Source organism: Phyllopteryx taeniolatus, chromosome 13 (genome assembly GCF_024500385.1).
Source record: "Phyllopteryx taeniolatus isolate TA_2022b chromosome 13, UOR_Ptae_1.2, whole genome shotgun sequence".
Classification (NCBI taxonomy): Eukaryota; Metazoa; Chordata; class Actinopteri; order Syngnathiformes; family Syngnathidae; genus Phyllopteryx; species Phyllopteryx taeniolatus.
In genome coordinates, this window is record NC_084514.1 from 1,272,236 (window position 1) to 1,289,329 (window position 17,094).

At 41.0% G+C, this 17,094-nt stretch overlaps 2 protein-coding genes across 8 annotated transcripts; both read left to right on the plus strand.

The window, feature by feature from the left end:
- Positions 1-2,241: 2,241 nt before the first annotated feature.
- Positions 2,242-13,785, plus strand: LOC133487441 (serine/threonine-protein kinase Nek9). Of its 7 annotated transcripts, none has more exons than XM_061794011.1 (23): positions 2,271-2,874; positions 3,631-3,808; positions 3,881-3,936; positions 4,006-4,076; positions 4,154-4,259; positions 6,202-6,333; positions 6,416-6,526; positions 6,618-6,682; positions 6,756-6,806; positions 6,889-7,081; positions 7,627-7,771; positions 7,884-8,084; positions 8,203-8,249; positions 8,338-8,499; positions 8,663-8,771; positions 8,862-9,023; positions 9,105-9,272; positions 9,356-9,415; positions 9,500-9,687; positions 9,793-9,948; positions 10,885-10,989; positions 11,061-11,114; positions 12,210-13,785. In XM_061794011.1, exons 1-23 carry the CDS (start codon positions 2,455-2,457, stop codon positions 12,390-12,392), a joined length of 3,123 nt encoding a protein of 1,040 aa, XP_061649995.1. In that variant the 5' UTR covers positions 2,271-2,454; the 3' UTR covers positions 12,393-13,785. The 7 variants fall into 7 exon arrangements, 6 of the variants coding, with proteins under 6 accessions (XP_061649997.1, XP_061649998.1, XP_061649993.1 ...); XM_061794012.1 differs by having other exon boundaries at positions 2,273-2,874; positions 9,356-9,409; XM_061794009.1 differs by having other exon boundaries at positions 2,270-2,874; positions 3,881-4,076.
- Positions 13,786-13,813: 28 nt separating this feature from the next.
- Positions 13,814-16,886, plus strand: acyp1 (acylphosphatase 1, erythrocyte (common) type). Its single transcript, XM_061794017.1, has 3 exons — positions 13,814-13,951; positions 14,119-14,200; positions 15,322-16,886. Exons 2-3 carry the CDS (start codon positions 14,120-14,122, stop codon positions 15,535-15,537), a joined length of 297 nt encoding a protein of 98 aa, XP_061650001.1. The 5' UTR covers positions 13,814-13,951; position 14,119; the 3' UTR covers positions 15,538-16,886.
- The last annotated feature ends 208 nt before the right edge of the window (positions 16,887-17,094 follow it).

Here is a 17,094-nt window from a genome sequence, read left to right on the forward strand (position 1 = left end):
AGCCAGGATATTGACAGAGGAGCGATGCAGGAGGACGTTGGAATGTTTGGGAGAAATATGACAATCGTTCCTTGATGACGTCATTTCACTGAGACGTCTACTAAAGACGAGGTCACGTCATTGACGTGTCACAAATGAACTAGCTGCGTGGCTAATTTACTATCAACACAAATGTCCCATTTATGCTTTATATATTACGTGGGATTACGTTAAAGTCAAATATAATCAACTTAGTTACTCTTCACATCTTTGCAGATGCAAAGACGATCGTGATTGGTCAATCCCAAACCCTTCGTATCCTCCTTCCGTGGGACTTTATGATAGCCTGTGGAGGCTCCTCGATGCTCGATCCTCGCTCCGCCATCCGCGTTTTAGACACTTGAGACGGTCCTTAATATGGCGGTGTGACAACAATTTCCGGGTCGCGTTCAATGTTCAATGGAGCGAGGAGCTAGGAACGTTGCATTTAAGGGACATGAAATGCACCAAAAGTCTTCACAGGCCTGCCAAAAACGGAGGATACAGCGGGGCGTGACTCGCAGTCATTCCACGTTGACATTTCAGACTACAAAAAACAACAGTGTTAACATGCAATGTTGTCTGTGTCTGGCCAAATGGAGACACGTCATCCCACTTCTAACTTGACAAAACACTTTGCGGTGAGTGTGTTGTTTTGGCTGTGCATGTGTCAACAGCCCTATCTTATGGTCATGAGTAACTGGCAAACATGAATCTTTTGGGGTACATCCTGTCGTCTCGCTCTCACTTTCACACACACACACACACACGCACGCACACAAATGCGCACACACACAGAGACACACTAGCTACGTACAGTTGAAGTGCAAGTACGTCAACAAGCAGCTTCTTCATTCAGTCATTTCTGTGAATGAAGCAAATTATGTTTCCGTAAGGCCCTATGGATGTGTTGGAGGTTTTTGGGCACGTGAAAGGGTAACTAACAGGAGCTTGAATTTGATTGGTTACTTGTGAACACAGCCACATCCCAGTTATAAGACGGCGTGCAAACTTGTGCAACCACATTATTTCAGTTGTTTATTTTTACCTCCCCTCTCAAAAAGATGTTTTTTTTTTTAATCAAACGATATAGGTCACATTAATGTGGAAAGCGTTTTTAAATGATTTATCTTTTTTTGTACAAAAACCTGGCATTTGAACCTGGGGTGTGTAGACTATATCATCCGTGGCCTTTTTTTTTTCTAATTTCTGCCTGGTGAGCCTATTGTGCTGTTTAATAAATGGAAACAAATGAGTATAAGACCATTTCTTGGGGAAGAATTTGCCTAAATGTGTTAGTTTATAAAGTGTTTGTGTTGTAGTTATACTCTAGTATTAATAAGTCATGCTAACAATGTAGCAGCCGTAGCTAACCTCGGCTTGTTTACAGCGCTAATGCTGACTTAGTATTGCTAGGGCTGCGCTTTCGTTGAAGCTGGATAGCGTACTCTGTGTCGATGAACCACAGTTACGCACTTTGGCATTTGCATGCCGTTATCAACGTCCAAGTCTGAGAATCGCGCTTATAGTCAGAGTGTTAAAAAGTTACTTAAAACACAAAAGAGAAACATGCAGACTTTTAAAATAATTGTATTTATTTATTTAGAATGATCCATCCATCCACCTATCCATTTTCTGCACCGCTTATCCTCACAACAGGAAGTTCAAAGACTGGACTTGACAATTCGGTGCGTCTTTTAGTGGCTTGCAAAACCCTGAAACCCCTGACTTTAGAACCATAACGTCCAAATTTCAACTTTATTGACAATTAAACGACAATGATGCGCTGGCTACGAAATTTGCCTCAAGGCGCCAGTCTACCCTCCACCCTAGTGAAGATAAGCAATACGAAAAATGGATGGATATTGTTATAGTTGCCATGAAGTGAAGAGAATTGAGAGAGAGGAAGCTCTTTGAGACTAGTTTAGTAATTGTTCTTATTATTGTGTAATCCAAATAAATATTGCACATCAGCAAATATGGTATACACGAGGTTCGGGGATTTGGATGTCTTTCAAAATATCGGTTCATCACAATGCAAGCGTCAGGATAAATGACAAGCAGAACCGCCGAGGCTGAGTACTGTACTTTTGTCACCTCTGATAACGCATGCCCTCAAATGTAACTTCCGGTTATTGGAGCAAAGTTGAGAAGTCGCCAATTCGTCGAGTGTGAGGCACGCGTTAAACAGCTTTAGACGAGTATGAGCTTGTGATGCATTCTTCTTCTTTGAGTGTAGTGTAAAACGACGCTGACAGTGATTTAAATGCGGTGGTGCTGTCCGCCACGAGCCACATTATACTAACAGAGCTACCGCCTTCACAGGAAGTATGCGCCTCGTACTTTCATCGTAAAATACAGCACACGAAAGTTGAACGAGAAGCTTTTATTTCGAAAGTTGAAAAGAAGTTTGTCGAGCTTACTGTTTGACATGCGATGCTTGACGCTTGTGCAACTTCAACGCATTTTTCTCATCTTGCTTGTTTTCCCCTGTCGTATTGTGAATTTTACAAGGATCGTAGCTTCCCGATTGTACACGCTCCACTTAAAGACTGCTTTTACCCGTCGACCTGCGTGACATGTCTGACCGGTGACGCTTTGAGGCAAGGAGTCTTCCCGAAAGAGTTTTCGAAGTCAGGCCTATTTGTGCAGCTGGTGGCTAACACAGAAATGTCACTGGCCGAGTATGAGAGACATTTCGACTCGCTCAATTCAGATTTGGCCGGCGGGTCTGTACAGAGCGAGCGGTCGGCGTCGGCCGCGTTTAATGGCGAAGAGGAGAGGTTGCACTACATTCCCATCCGGATCCTCGGGAGGGGGGCGTTCGGTGAAGCGACGTTGTACAGAAGAAGCGAGGTGAGCTCATCCTCTCCCACTCGGCTCCTTCAACTGAGGAACGAGTTGACTTGAGAAATGAGACCAAGTCAACACGTTGCCAGGCAACAATTACGCTTCTTTAAGACCCGTAGTATAGCCGCAGGATTGGAGGGGGCAAAACAACAACAACAACAACGTAACAGTCTTGTAATGTAACGATGAACAAATACTTCACCATTACTACACCTAAGTGCAATTTTCACGTATCGGATATTTTATTGAGACAAATGAATAAAACTGGAAATGAATAAATATATTGGAAATACATTTTTACCTCATTCATAGATGAACTGTAAATATATTGTGTATGTAAAAGAGGGAAATAAATCAATCTTTAACTGTATTCATAATTAATTGAATTCTAATAATTGTTGCATGAAATAAGCATGTAAATATACTGTACAGGTCAAATGTATTATTTTACTATTTGTTTTATTTTATTATTTACAGTAAATCAACTAATTAATAACAAATAAATACATCCTAGCTAGTCAATTTTAGCTCTTCTAAATTGACAGCACTGTAATCTTAGCGAGTGATGTCGATAAGCTAATTTTTCTGGAGGCCTCTCGGCAGAAAAAACGTCTGGAACTCAGGAATGCATGGATGATTTTCATATTTCATATGTTTACCGGGACGCCATAGAGCCAATTTTACATACCAAATACGAGAACAAAGTTGGTTTGGTAAAATACGGGAGCTTTAATTGCAGCTAACTCTTTCTGACTTCCCCAGGACAACTCCCTGGTTGTGTGGAAGGAGGTGGACCTGAACTCGCTCTCGGAGCGGGAGCGCAGGGATGTCATGAATGAAATAAGCATTCTGTCTATCCTTGAACACAACAACATCATCGCCTACTTCAATCATTTCATCGATAAAAACACTTTGCTCATCGAGCTGGAATATTGCAATGGTAAGAGATGCCGTTCTCTTGATTTGATTGACACCGAGTGTGACCGAAGGCTAAATAACATTGTCGCCCCAGGAGGGAATCTTTATGACAAAATCGTCCAACAGAAGGGGAAACTTTTGAATGAGGAGGTAAGAACAGAGCACACACACGCACGCGTGTGCACACACGTTTGCTCTTCACTCTTATACTTTCTGCAGGTGGTTATTTGGTACCTGTACCAGATTGCCTCAGCAGTGGCCCACATTCACAAGGCTGGTATTTTACACAGGTGAGATGCTCATATGACAGTGGCGCTATCTCTCTGAGATGTTTAAGGTCCATCATCACACTTTTTTTCCCCTGCAGGGATATTAAAACGCTCAACATTTTCCTGACCAAGACTGACCTCATCAAGCTTGGTGATTATGGTCTTGCAAAGAAACTCGGCTCAGAGTTTTCAATGGCAGAAACGGTACGTGTTCATTTGTCTCACACTGGAGTTACAGTTGTTTGAGATGAACAGAGGTCGCAGTTTTACGTGTAGCATATCCGCACTTGTGTTCATGGCGGCATTTGACAACTGGTATCGCCATCTCATCATTTGCGTTAAAGGAAGGGTTGTAAATGTACTTCGCTAGGTAACTGCTTTGATCTACTTGAGTTTCACAATGCATTTGAAACGTCAGACGTTGCCTGATTTCTTTCAAGTGTTGTTAGGAACTAAGCTGTTTTCTTATGATTACATGGCCTCATGACAACAACTCATGCTCAAAAAGCAAAATAAGGTTACTATTGTGAGGTAGAGTCCTATTTCTAGTACCAGGTCAGCTGGGGTTGTGTCAGGGTAGATTTTTCACTGCTCCATCATTCATAACGTTTTGTGGATACACATCAAGAAAATGACAAAAATGTTTTACCTCTAAATGCTGCATTAGTATACTCCACAGTCTCCATTTGGCTGCGGCAGCCCGTTTTCTTGCTGCCTTCAGTTGTCGCTCATATAGAATGTCTGCTTAGCGTGGCCAACAGACACGCAGAAAAGTCAATACAGGAGATGAGGAGACACTCGTTCTCCCCCCATCAACGTCGGCATGTCTAGCTCCGAGTGTCGCAGTCAATGTTGCGTGACTTCCCATGTATCGATGCCTACTGCTCCAAACCCTGACAAGTAGAGATGCCTGCTACACGCTACTATTTAGTGAAAGAGTGCCATATGAAAGTGGTTATGCGTACAAATTGTATTTAGCATCATCAAATACATAAATACATAGCATTTGGCAGGAAAAAACACTAGTAAACATATTATCATTATTCAAATTATATTAAGTATAACATCAGATTTGTATAAACCACAGAATTTTAGCGTATACCTAATTACTACCACCTTCCAAAGTCAATTTTTCATTTATTTAAAAAAAAACAAAAAAAAACAATCAAATACTGAATATAGAATCAGAATCATCTTTTTTATTGTCATGAACATGCATGCATGCACATGAAATTTGTTCTCTGCATTTAACCCATCACAGTGAACACATGTTAGTGGAACACACCGGAGCAGGGGGCAGCATTTCGGGGTATCAGTGTCTAGCTCAAGGACCCCACAGCCGTGAGTCCGGGGGATGTTGGCGGACGGTCCGGTCGATGATCTTAACCATTGGGCCACGGCTGCCGTTACATCAATTAATCATTTCATTCCTAAAGGTAGAATTGCATGTTAAACGAAGGATGAAGACGATTTTAGGAGAGCTGGGCGGGATCATAAGGAGAGGATTTAGGCAAAAACAATATTTTTTTGTCCAAAGAAAATTCCCATTATTTTATGAAGGTGACTATATGTATATAATTGACTCTCAAGTGCCCCAACTTAAAAGTTTTTAGAGTAACGACCCATCACTTGATCTTTTGTTGCGAGCCAGAATTCGATTGATGTCCATATTCATGGCAGTAATTACATATATAAAAAAAAACCCTGTGTATTTCATTATGTTCTCATTTATTGTTTTATTTATTTTTTTATCTAATATTTGTATTAAAAACAAAAATGTTTGTGGGGCTGGAACAGGATAATGGCATTGAAGTGGGGAAATTTGTTTTGATATACTTAGCTGGGTCACGGAACAAAGATAACTCGTAAGTCGTAAGTCAAGGTGCCACTCTATACAGTATATATACTGTGTATGAAATTTGTTGAAATACGTTCTGGTCATCTACAACCATGTGCAGTTGAAACTTTTGTAACCTTGAAGTTGACATGTTAGGGTGATCCACCACAGAAGCAGACCAAATACGGGCATGCATGTCAGTGCGATAGGGCATGCTAATGGTGCTGTGCCACCAAGGTGAGGCTCAGCACAAGCCTTGCATAACTTGTATGTGATTCTAACTCACCTCTCATTTTTTTTTATGCCCAGTGTGTTGGAACTCCATATTATATGTCGCCTGAACTGTGCCAGGGAGCAAAGTACAACTTCAAGTCTGACATCTGGGCCATGGGCTGTGTGCTTTTTGAAGTCTTAACTCTTACAAGAACATTTGATGCAACGGTAAGACTCGCGTCCATTTGTTTAAATGCTTCACCAATATCTGTGTATAGTTTTTGACCAGATGTAGTTTGCATCCTGGCAGAACGCTTTGAACCTGTGCGTCAAAATAGTCCAGGGAAACTGGACTATGGATGTGAACCGTGATGTTTATGGAGCTGGATTGATCAAGCTGGTATATGAGTGTCTCGATCAAGTGAGTGGTTATGCTAAATTAGCAGGACAAAGAAATCTCTCACTTTCTTGGCTGTTACAAGGTAGCGTTTGTGATGATTTTTCTATGGCAGGACCCTGCAAAGAGACCAACAGCGGAGCAGGTTCTAGACCAGCCGGTGCTCTCCTGCTGCCGACAGTAAGTGAGAGTCAGCTTTTGTGTAAAAAGATAAGATCCCCAACAAACATCTAGCAAATTTCTTTTCTGGCAGGGAGCTTCAGGAGCGGGTTGCCCTCCTGAATTCTGCAATGAAGAAACCAAAGTAAGCTTGTTCTATTTTCTACTGTTGTCAACTTACTAGTTTCCTACCAAATATTTTCCTTTTGATGATTCTCCGTCGATAGGTTGAGTACAGCGACAGAGACCCCTGTGGCCGTGGTGACCACACGCTCAAGGGAGGTGTATTTCTGGGGCGGAGGCAAGTTCACACCCCAGAAACTGGACACCTTTAAAGGAGGCAGCAGTGCCCAACATGTGTGCGCTGGAGAGAGTCACTTTGCTGTGGTCACGGTGGAAAAAGAACTCTACACTTGGGCAGTAAGTTTTTTTAAGAATCCAGCGAACCCTCGTTTATCGTGCGGGAATACGTTCCACAATAGGTGAAAATGTGCGCTATAGAGAGACCATATCATTTTTTTTGGGGGGGAAATATACACACTTTTTAAACTCATTTCAAGTTATTAAAGAATGCTTTTTAAAGTATAAGATTCTCAAGTGCCTGTCCTCGCTATCTTGCTCAAAGGCAAAGTGTGCTTGCTTCAAGCTGTTCATTTGTCAAACTGTACAAACTGACACCTACAGTAAAACTGAATTAAGACAATGAAATATTCACCCAAACCATATCATTTTTTTCTAATGAACGTTCGCTAGCTTAATGCTAACATACCGTATAATGCGAAAAGCCATCGATGGGCTAATGGAAGGTGCACAAATATCAATTTGGACTTGTATACTGTAAAAAAACCTACAAATCAGTCACTTCAAAATCCACAAGGTAGTTAGTGGAGGTGCGAACGATGACATGCAATATAGCAGGGCCACACTTGTTTGTGTGCGGTCGCTACAAAGAATGTTCTCCTCAGAATGTTCAAGGCGGCGCCAAGATGGTGGGCCAACTGGGGCATGGAGACCAAGCTTCCTACCGGCAGCCCAAGAGGGTGGAGAAGCTCCAGGGAAAGGCCATCCGGCAGGTGGCGTGCGGTACTGACTTCACTGCCTGCATCACTGGTGAGCACATGACCACTTGTTTACAAAAAAAATAAAATAAAATATATATAGAGAGAGAGAGAGAGAGAGAGAAATGAACCACCTTGTTTCTATCTAACCGGCTCTCCTGCAGATGAGGATCAAATGTACATGTTTGGTTCAGACTATTACGGCTGCATTGGTGTGGAGGGTGTCATGGGTATGCAGATCCTAGAGCCGGTGCTTCTGGAGTTTTTTGAGGAGCGGCCAGTTCGTCAGATTTCGTGTGGAGACAATCATGTGGTCGTGCTCACCCACAGCGGAGACATCTTCTCATGGGGCTGTGGAGAGTATGGTATGGACATTTCCACCAAAATATGTTTTTGTAATTATTCATCCAACCAGAAGCCGCTTTGAAATACAGCACTCAAGGTTCGTTCATTGACTTTTTCTTCAATTTCTTCCATCTGCAGGGCGTCTGGGCTTGGAATGTGAGGATGATTTTTCTTCTCCAATGCAAGTAAGATTTGTTCCTGGCACGAGTATATCCCTGGCCGTAATCGCTCTTACGACATGACATACTTTTACATTTGATGCATTTCCCCCAGGTGGAGCTCCCCAAAGGCGCCACCATCTCTTCTGTGTCATGTAGCAGTGATGGAACCTTCTTTTTGACTGACACTGGCAAAGTCCTAGCATGTGGGAACAATGAATTCAACAAGCTAGGTCTGAACCAGGAATTCTCTGGTCTCAAAAACCACCCTGGAGAGGTACTTGGCCGACAGACCTGAAAAGCGTTCTGAAATTAGAATAAATCACTTCACCATCATATGTTTGTTTTCTTTTATACGCAGAACATTGATCACAAGCCAAGGTTGGTTACGGGTTCTGCGTGTGTATTTTGAACGTATTTGTTTTACTGTCACGTGTCAGGGTTACCAGGGTATCCCGTATATCACTACACTGACTTTGGCAAAGCAGCTGTCACGCTTCAAAATCCAGACTATAGCTCCAGGGAGGAACCATACAGCTGCCATCGACGGTACTGCAAGGAAGAGAAGAACTCTCATTTTGAAAACTCTGAAAATTGTTACTCAGTTGTTGATTCCTCTACCTTAAATCAACTTCCCAGAACGTGGTCGCCTCCTCACATTCGGGTGCAACAAGTACGGGCAACTAGGTGTCAAAGACTTTAAGAAACACCAAGGTGTGCAAGTCCTGGTCGGACCGTTTGGGGGAAAGATAGTCACCAAGGTTTCTTGCGGGGACGGCTTCACGATCGCGGCCACCGAGGGTAAGAGCGCAGACATACACGCTCGCATTTCAGTGTTACCGGCACGAAGTGTGCAAACGCTTCCCTTTTGTTTTCTTCCAGACAATCAGATCTTTGCATGGGGAAATGCAGGAAACGGGCGACTCGGAATGCCCGCTGATAAGGGATTTGGTTCAGAGGTTTGTCCTGCCATGCCGAGGCCCATCTTTGGATCGCTCCACCATGTGCCAGACCTTTCTTGTCGTGGCTGGCATACCATTATCATCATGGGTCAGTCATTTCTCTTAATCGCCTTAATGACATCATGGCTTTAGTAGCTGCCTGTCTGATAGTTTCTTGTTGCGTCTTTCCAGAAAAAGTGCTTAACTCCAAGACCATTCGCTCAAACAGCAGTGGATTGTCAGTTGGTAGTAGTAAATGCTTTTTTGTCCCTTCAATTTTCTCTTCAACTTTGTGAGCGAGCATGCATATACCATGTGTTTACGTGTCAATTGGAGGGATTGGACAGGACGGTTCCATCGCCACTGCGGATCTGGAAGCGGAGCCGGGTTCGGAGACGGAGTGCCGTGACAGGGGCCTCGGGGGTACCGTGGAAGTTGATCTAGATGCTTGCAACTTGGAGACGCCAATGATGTCAATGGCTAATCAGACCGGAGACAGTTCATGTCCTCTCTGGCTGAGAAAGGCGCGTTTACAATCCAAGAGGAGCTTCTTATTTTGTGTGACTGGTGACCTTCACGGTATCGGACAATGAAATAGGAATCATTTCTGGCTGATTGTGCCAATATAGGAGCTTGAGGATGCTGAGTTTATCCCAATGCCAGAGGAGTCAGAGCTTCCTCCTGACCAACTTCCATCCTTCTCAGAGAGCACCACTCTACCATACGATGAGCTGAAAGAGCTAAAGGCTGTTGCAGCAGCTGTCAGCAGTGAACATGATCTATCGGTAATGTTAATGTTCTTTTTGACTGTTGATCATTGTTTTCTCCGAGAAGACCTAATAGAACTGCTTGGAATAGGACAGACAGACAAAAAAAAAAAGGAAAAAAATACAAAAACTTCTTGAATGATATTGGAAAAATGCAGTGTCAAAAAACCATCTGAACATCTTGACAAACAGCTCCAAGAAAAAGCCTTCAGTGCCACTTTTTGTGCTCTTCTCCTAACGGAGAAGTGGAGCTCAATTCTCATCGAACTACCATATCTTTGTTGGCCAAATTGTTTTTACGGGCTTGTCTATAGCTATAGTGCATCTGGAAAGCGCTTCACTTTTATTACATTTTGTTATGTTACATCCTTATTCCAAATTGGAATAAATTATCCCCCACCCTTAAAGTTCTAGCCATAAAACCCCATAATGACAATAGAAACATGTTGATTTTTTTGCAAATGTATTCAAAAACAAAACAAAAAACCTTAAGAAACCCCATGTACGTACAGTAAGTATTCAAAGAAAATGTTTGTCATTGTGGGTGTACTTGACATACAAACACACACAAATCATTTTTGAATCAAGAGCTCTAACGTACCAAAATGTGGAAAAAGTGAAGTGCTGTGAATACTTTGATTATGCACTGTATGTAATTAGGCAGAGAGATGAACGACATTGCCGAACAAATCAGTCAAAAATATTTCTTTCAGCCTGTAATAATTTGACCATGAAGCAACTAAAACTAACCACCATCACCTGAAGTCAGCACTTCTGCCACTCCTTGCGAGTGCTAGCTAAATTGTTGACAGAAAATGAATGGATGCATTTGATTGTAAAGCAAGTTTTCTAAGCATCACATTTTTGCTACTCTTTTGTGTTCAGGATCACAAGAAAGAAATAAATACAAAAAAATCGCAGTAATGTCAAGGTGAACTCTGTTGGTTCCCACAGACTACGCGAATGAGTGATGACAAACTAAACGGCCTTGAGGAGGCAGGCGTCTGGAGCCAAGGTGACTCAATCTCGTGCTGCAGAGCGAGTAGCGAGGTGGCACAGGTAGCACACCAGCCCGCTTCACAGTGTTGGACAACGAGGTCACTTTGTTAACACAACAGTTTCTTTCACAGCTGAGGGAGATGCTCACGCAGCAAGAGATGAGAATCCAGATGCTGGAGAAGCAGGTGAGACACTATAGAGCTTTTCTTCTGCCTCAGAGCAAATGCTGTCCCGTGTAATGTGAGCGAGTCCATGTTTGTCTTGTAGGTCAGAGGTGGCAAAAGTACTGAAGGCCACATAAGGGTTTGTCAAATCTTAAAAGATTATCTGTGACAGACACCACACATGAAGATACAAATCAGGCACTGAACAGATTTGGTCGTATTGTGTGTGGCGATAATCTCAGCACACCAACACACCAATTTAGATTCAAGATTACACCTTGATCTCAAAACAAGTCCTCCGAGGCAGAAATCTCACAAAAAGAACAGACACGATATTGCCCCAGTTTTTCCGAAGGTTCATCAGTGGATCTAAGACCTTTTCCGTGTTCACAAAAGGCTTCTTTTTTTCCCCTCAAATATTCCTCACAAAGCAGTCTAAATCTATATTAGTGAGCAATTCTCCTTTGCGGAGCTTAATCCAGGTATGGCGTATCAAGATGCATGATTATTGTACGGGCGTGCCTTTGGTGACATGACACAATAAAAGGCCACCTTATAATGTACAGTCAAAATTGGCGGGGCGTCTGGCGGGTTTAGGAAAACACTCAGTCGCCGGTGTGACTATCATTTGCTATCATTTGAGACATTCCCACAACGAAATGCCACTCTAAAATATGCAGTTTTACTGTACTGGGGGATCTGGGATTGGAGAGGTGTTAGAAAATTCCGTCAGTACAATCTGGTGTGGCCGGCATGGAGTTGGTCACGTTGGTGATTGTGGCCTATGGAATGTTGGTCCACTCCTCTTCAGTGGCTGTGCAAAGTTGCTGGATATTGGCAGGAACTCGAACGTGCTGTCGTATACGTGGATCCAGAGTTTCCCAAACATGCTCCATGGGTGACATGGTCGGTGAGTATGCTGGCCATGCAAGAACTGGAATGTTTACATCTTCCAGGAATTGTGTACAAATCCTTGCAACATGGGGCAGCCCTTTACTATGATGCGGATGGTCGTGAATGAGTGGCACAACTGATCAACTCTATGCGAAGGAGATGTGTTGGTGGTCATACTAGATACTGATGGGTTTTCTTTGTTACTTCACACCACTGTTGTAGGTCAGTGACCAGCAAAAGGACAACGAAAGATTGTTGGCGGCATTCAACCAGTTGTCGCTGGTGGAAGCCAGATGTGACGATAACGGCAACCACTGCGGCGGTAATGTACCTGAGGACGGGGGTGGAGGGCGCCCAACTGGATTCACACAGCATGGGGGCAGACCTGCGGGGTCCAGCCTGTGATGCCCAGCTTGTTGGTACCCTTCTCAATGGGAGATGTGACTCAACTCTGTATTTTAGGAATTCATCAGGCTGCTTATGTGAGAATAGAAAGCCCAATTGCAGTAGAGATGGCTTTCTCACACGCCTTCCTAACAAGCGTCACGTGTGCTATTACGAACAGTATTTAACAGAGCACCAAGTTGCATCTTTATTTTATTGCATATGCACAATTTTTCTCATGCAAATGTTGCGCACAGGCTTCCTACAGACTGAAATGTTGGCTGGGTTCAACATGAGGCGTCAGACAATCTTAGTGTTTTTCCATCCACAATGTGAATATGAAGTCCTTTTTATGAGTGATTATTGTTTACTTCTCGTGATGTCACCCCGAGGCTTTTGTGCTCTCATTCTAGCGTCCATCATTCGTCAGGCTTAAACAAAATTTGAAAAACTTTTCAGCGGAAATGTGGGGCCTTGAAACAGATTGGTTGATTGTGTTCGTTTGCGTGTGTGTTTGGGCCAGGATTAGGCAAAAAATAAAAATACTCAAGTTATTTCCACAAACTTTGTGGAGGGGGAGTCCCTGGGCTCAGGAAGAAAAATGACATTTCAGTGTAGAACCTGAAACAAGACCTTGTCAAGAGGACTGCGCTCACTCTTAGTGTGCTTGTCAATAGTGAAAATGGCTTACTCCTAAACAGTTTAATTTTAGATCCTCTGAATCAAACTTGAAAATCACCTTTTCCAAAATCACCAAAGATGTATGTTATTGTCAGGCTGTCATCTGTTCATGGGGGGGACTTGATCACCTAAAGTTTTAACAATGTTTTAAGTGCCAAATATAGCTATATCCTCAGAAATGTGGGCTATTTGAAAGTTAATCTCTAATGCAAATATATACTTTCAAAATGTGCAAGTATTCTTTCATATACTTGGGTGAAACTACTGACGAGCTAACGGTAGGCAATTTCTCATTTTGCCCTTTTTTGTCTGGCTGCGCAGGTCTGCCATTTTTATGACAAACACTTGAATGGTTTTACTAGAATGGGAAAATCCTTTTTTTCCATATGAAATGCTCATTTTTGCTTTATTTGGCAAAATAACCTTGTGTTTTGTTTGACTTTAGTTCTATGTATTATATAAACTCACGCGACATCGCCTATCATATCTTTGAACATTTGTTCAATAAACTGTCCATTGTGAGACGTATTATCTTAGCATGATGCTTAATTTGATGTCTTAACAAGCTTTTGAAACCAAAACTTGTGTAAATATGTTTATGTGTCTTTTGGGATATATATATTTGTAAGTGTGTGACAGCTTCAAAATGTCATCTGAAGAGTTGTCGCGTAAAGACATATAGTCACAGATGTCTTCAAGTGTATGTAAAATACATAAATACAACAAAATCAAACACTTGTCTCGCGTGTTATTATAGAGATGAAAGGTCGCTCGCTTGTTGCTTGGAAGCCGTGCGTCGCTTTTGTAATGCGTCATCATGTGTCACTTCCTGACGTTGAGTGCGACTAAATTAAAACGTACGGGTTTCATAACGGCCAGTGTGTTCGAACTACATTCAGGTAAATATTGTAATTGCCAGAGACCAACTATAAATGTGCATATTTATCCACGTAATACTTCTGTTCGGGTTTTAGACGACAAAGCATTTTAGCATGTCGCTACATGTCTAGCCCATGTGTTTTGTTTACAAAATCAGTGTGGCATACTTTTGGTTTTTTATGTGCAGCATGTCAGACGGAGAATTAATTTCTGTGGATTATGAAGTATTTGGAAGAGTGCAGGGGGTCTTTTTTCGAAAATATACACAGGTACGTTTGACATCAACTTATGCACGACGATATCGACATACGATGTTTCCTCACACGAATGCACGCTCAATTACTTCCGTTTTTCTCTTGGTTTCTTGATATTTATGACACCGAGGTATTTTTCTTTAAAATATTTACATATATAAAAGGTCGATACACCTCTGTGTTTAAAAAAAAAATGCAGGTTTTTGTGTGCTAAAAAGTGAGACCAAGGATAAATAATAGGAAAACTTTTTCCACCATGTGACCGACTCGATTTATTATTATTATTTTTTTTTTAAATTTTAATCGTGTCCAGTGGCGAAGTAAAAAAAAAAAAAAACCTTGGGTTCATGAGACAATAGCACAGTTTTCTCACATGTGCTTGGGAGATTTATAGCTTTGTTTATTTTGCAAAACTTGCAATATTTGGAAAGCAATGTTGAACTTTTGGGCTACAATTTAAAAAAAGGAATGTTTGACGCAAATACAACACTGTATCTACAGTGAAGCATGGTGGTGACAGCATCATGCTTTGGAACTCTTCTCTTCAGCTGGAACCTTTGGGGGCCTTAGTCAAGGTGGAGGGACTTATCAACAGTTCCTAATACTACTCATTGTTACCACAACTTGTTTTCTGCTTGAAAGCAAAGAAATACTAGAAAAATAAATTACAATCTGAAATGTATTTGGGTTTAATTAGAAGCATTTTAAATGCTGGCAGGTGTGTTGAATCCCATTTAACTTCACTTTGAATGTGACTGGTTAACTTCCGGACACAGGCACATCCCTCGTTATAAAATGGTGTGCACACTAGTGCAACCACATTCTCACAGTTGTTTATAATTATTTTGCTTCCTCTTTTGAAAATATTTTAAGATGGAAATTATTTAAATTGGGCAAATCTTTTTAAACTACAAAAACTTGATATTTGAACAGGGGTGTGTAGATTTTTTTGTATTTATTTTTATATCCACTGTAACTGCTTCGTTAGCGCAAGTCCATGATTGATTCCACATGCTCAGAATTACGTGCACGTTTGTCAAGATGATAAAAGAGTATTAATTGCATTTTCAGAAATAATGTTCCACGCGCAGTAATGTCACTGGACATGTTCTTTGTCTGTCTGTTGGACTTTGCAGGCCCAAGGAAAGAAGCTTGGCCTTGTAGGTTGGGTCCAAAACACAAGTGCGGGAACCGTGCAAGGGCAGCTCCAGGGCCCCCGCAAAAATGTGACAGAAATGCAACAATGGCTCAAATCCACTGGGAGTCCCAAGTCACAGATTATCAAGGCAGAGTTCAGGAACGAGAAAACAGTTGTCAACCTCGAACATTCGACTTTTGACATTGTGAAATGACATGCACATTATTAGCCTACAACCACTTATTTATTTTTTCTGTCTTATTATTTATTGATATACATTGCATGGTATTGTTTTGAAAAAGCACACATACTGTATTGAAATTACTCCTTAACATCTACAGAATCCAGAAATGCTTTCAGAACAAAAAAGACAGTTTGTTTTTTAAATTATCAATTTAAACTATAAACCCTTCATCAATGGGCCAATAAGAATAGTTTCCTATACTTTTGCTGACATTTGAATATGAATGGCTACAAATCATGTAGGGCAGGGGTGTCAAACTCATTTTTGTCACGGGGCCACATTGTAGTTATGACTGTGAACCCGTATGAAGGAATGATCACCTCATATAATTAGATATGGGAAAATACTTTTCGGAGGCCAAATTCATGGATAAAATCTACATTAAAAATAATGGTCATTTTTTTTGTTACATAATATTCTAATTTCCAGAAGTGGTGATTTTTGGGGTTTTCATTTTCCGTAAGCTATAGTCATCAAAATTATACATATACTGTTGTATATTTTTTTTTAAATCATGAAATATTTCATGTGTGTAATTAATCTCTACAAAGGAGTGTCACTATTTGAATTGAATTACCTAACAAAATTAATCTTTTGACACTTTTTTTTTTAACTGCAGTTATGTATTTACAGTAGTGTGTAAGTGAATTTCAGATATCTGCACTTTTCTTGCATATTTATTTTTTGATGACTTTTTATTGACACTCCCTATTTGAAAAATGAGTTCTGTACTATCTACTCCTTACTTTGTCAAAATAGGCTGGTTACTCCTTTCAACCTCTACAGTCTGTGACAAGACTTAGACGGCCTAACTCGAGAGTGGTATTGTTGATTAATTGATTGAGATCTTTGGGACTTCTAAGTTGGTTAAAAAAAAAAACAACAACAAGGACCGCAGCGACATGCAGGAGCATGAATGACGACGGAAACAGATTCTGAGAAGTGAAATATTCCCCATTCATGGCCTTTTAAAATTGTTTGACGTTGTCGGCTACAAGAATGAATTGTGGCAATTATGTTGTGCCAGCCTAAAAACCTCCAGCTCCAGGTGTTAAACAAAAATTATCTGCGTAATCAGAAAAAAAACATGGGTGTATTTTTTTTTTTTTACAGTTGTTATTGTTACCAAATTTAGCATTTATTGTTCGCTATTGGAATAGTTATTTTTTGTGTTTTCTTTGTCTTCTCAGTATGAGCATTATGCAAGTCAATGAAAGAGGAAAACTCTTTTGCTGCAGCACTGTTTGTTGTTGTTGTGCCAAGTTATCAAAACAGGTATTGTATATTAAAACATTGTAAATCTAATCTGAAAAAACATAGTTAAATTGTATTTTTTCAGTTCTCATTAGCTAATTTAGCATTTTGTTTGTTACATGTTTTGCCCATACAGGACATGTCAGTTTAGTTCTGATATGTCAAGTGTATTACTGTAGTACAGAGTCTGAGTACAATAGCTTTGCTATACTGGTGCCATTGGCTATTGCAGTAATTCTTAAAAGTGTGGGTACCACTATAGTGATATGCATA

What these genes read in the sequence shown, in the direction of transcription:
- LOC133487441 (XM_061794009.1), top strand. Translation starts at nt 2,455, where the DNA reads ATGCTTGACGCTTGTGCAACTTCAACGCATTTTTCTCATCTTGCTTGT. An exon ending in TATATGAGTGTCTCGATCAA is followed by an intron (nt 6,527 to 6,617) that starts GTGAGTGGTTAT and finishes TTTCTATGGCAG; the next exon opens with GACCCTGCAAAGAGACCAAC. An exon ending in ATGGGGCTGTGGAGAGTATG is followed by an intron (nt 8,085 to 8,202) that starts GTATGGACATTT and finishes TTCCATCTGCAG; the next exon opens with GGCGTCTGGGCTTGGAATGT.
- acyp1 (XM_061794017.1), top strand. Translation starts at nt 14,120, where the DNA reads ATGTCAGACGGAGAATTAATTTCTGTGGATTATGAAGTATTTGGAAGA. An exon ending in TTTTTCGAAAATATACACAG is followed by an intron (nt 14,201 to 15,321) that starts GTACGTTTGACA and finishes TGGACTTTGCAG; the next exon opens with GCCCAAGGAAAGAAGCTTGG.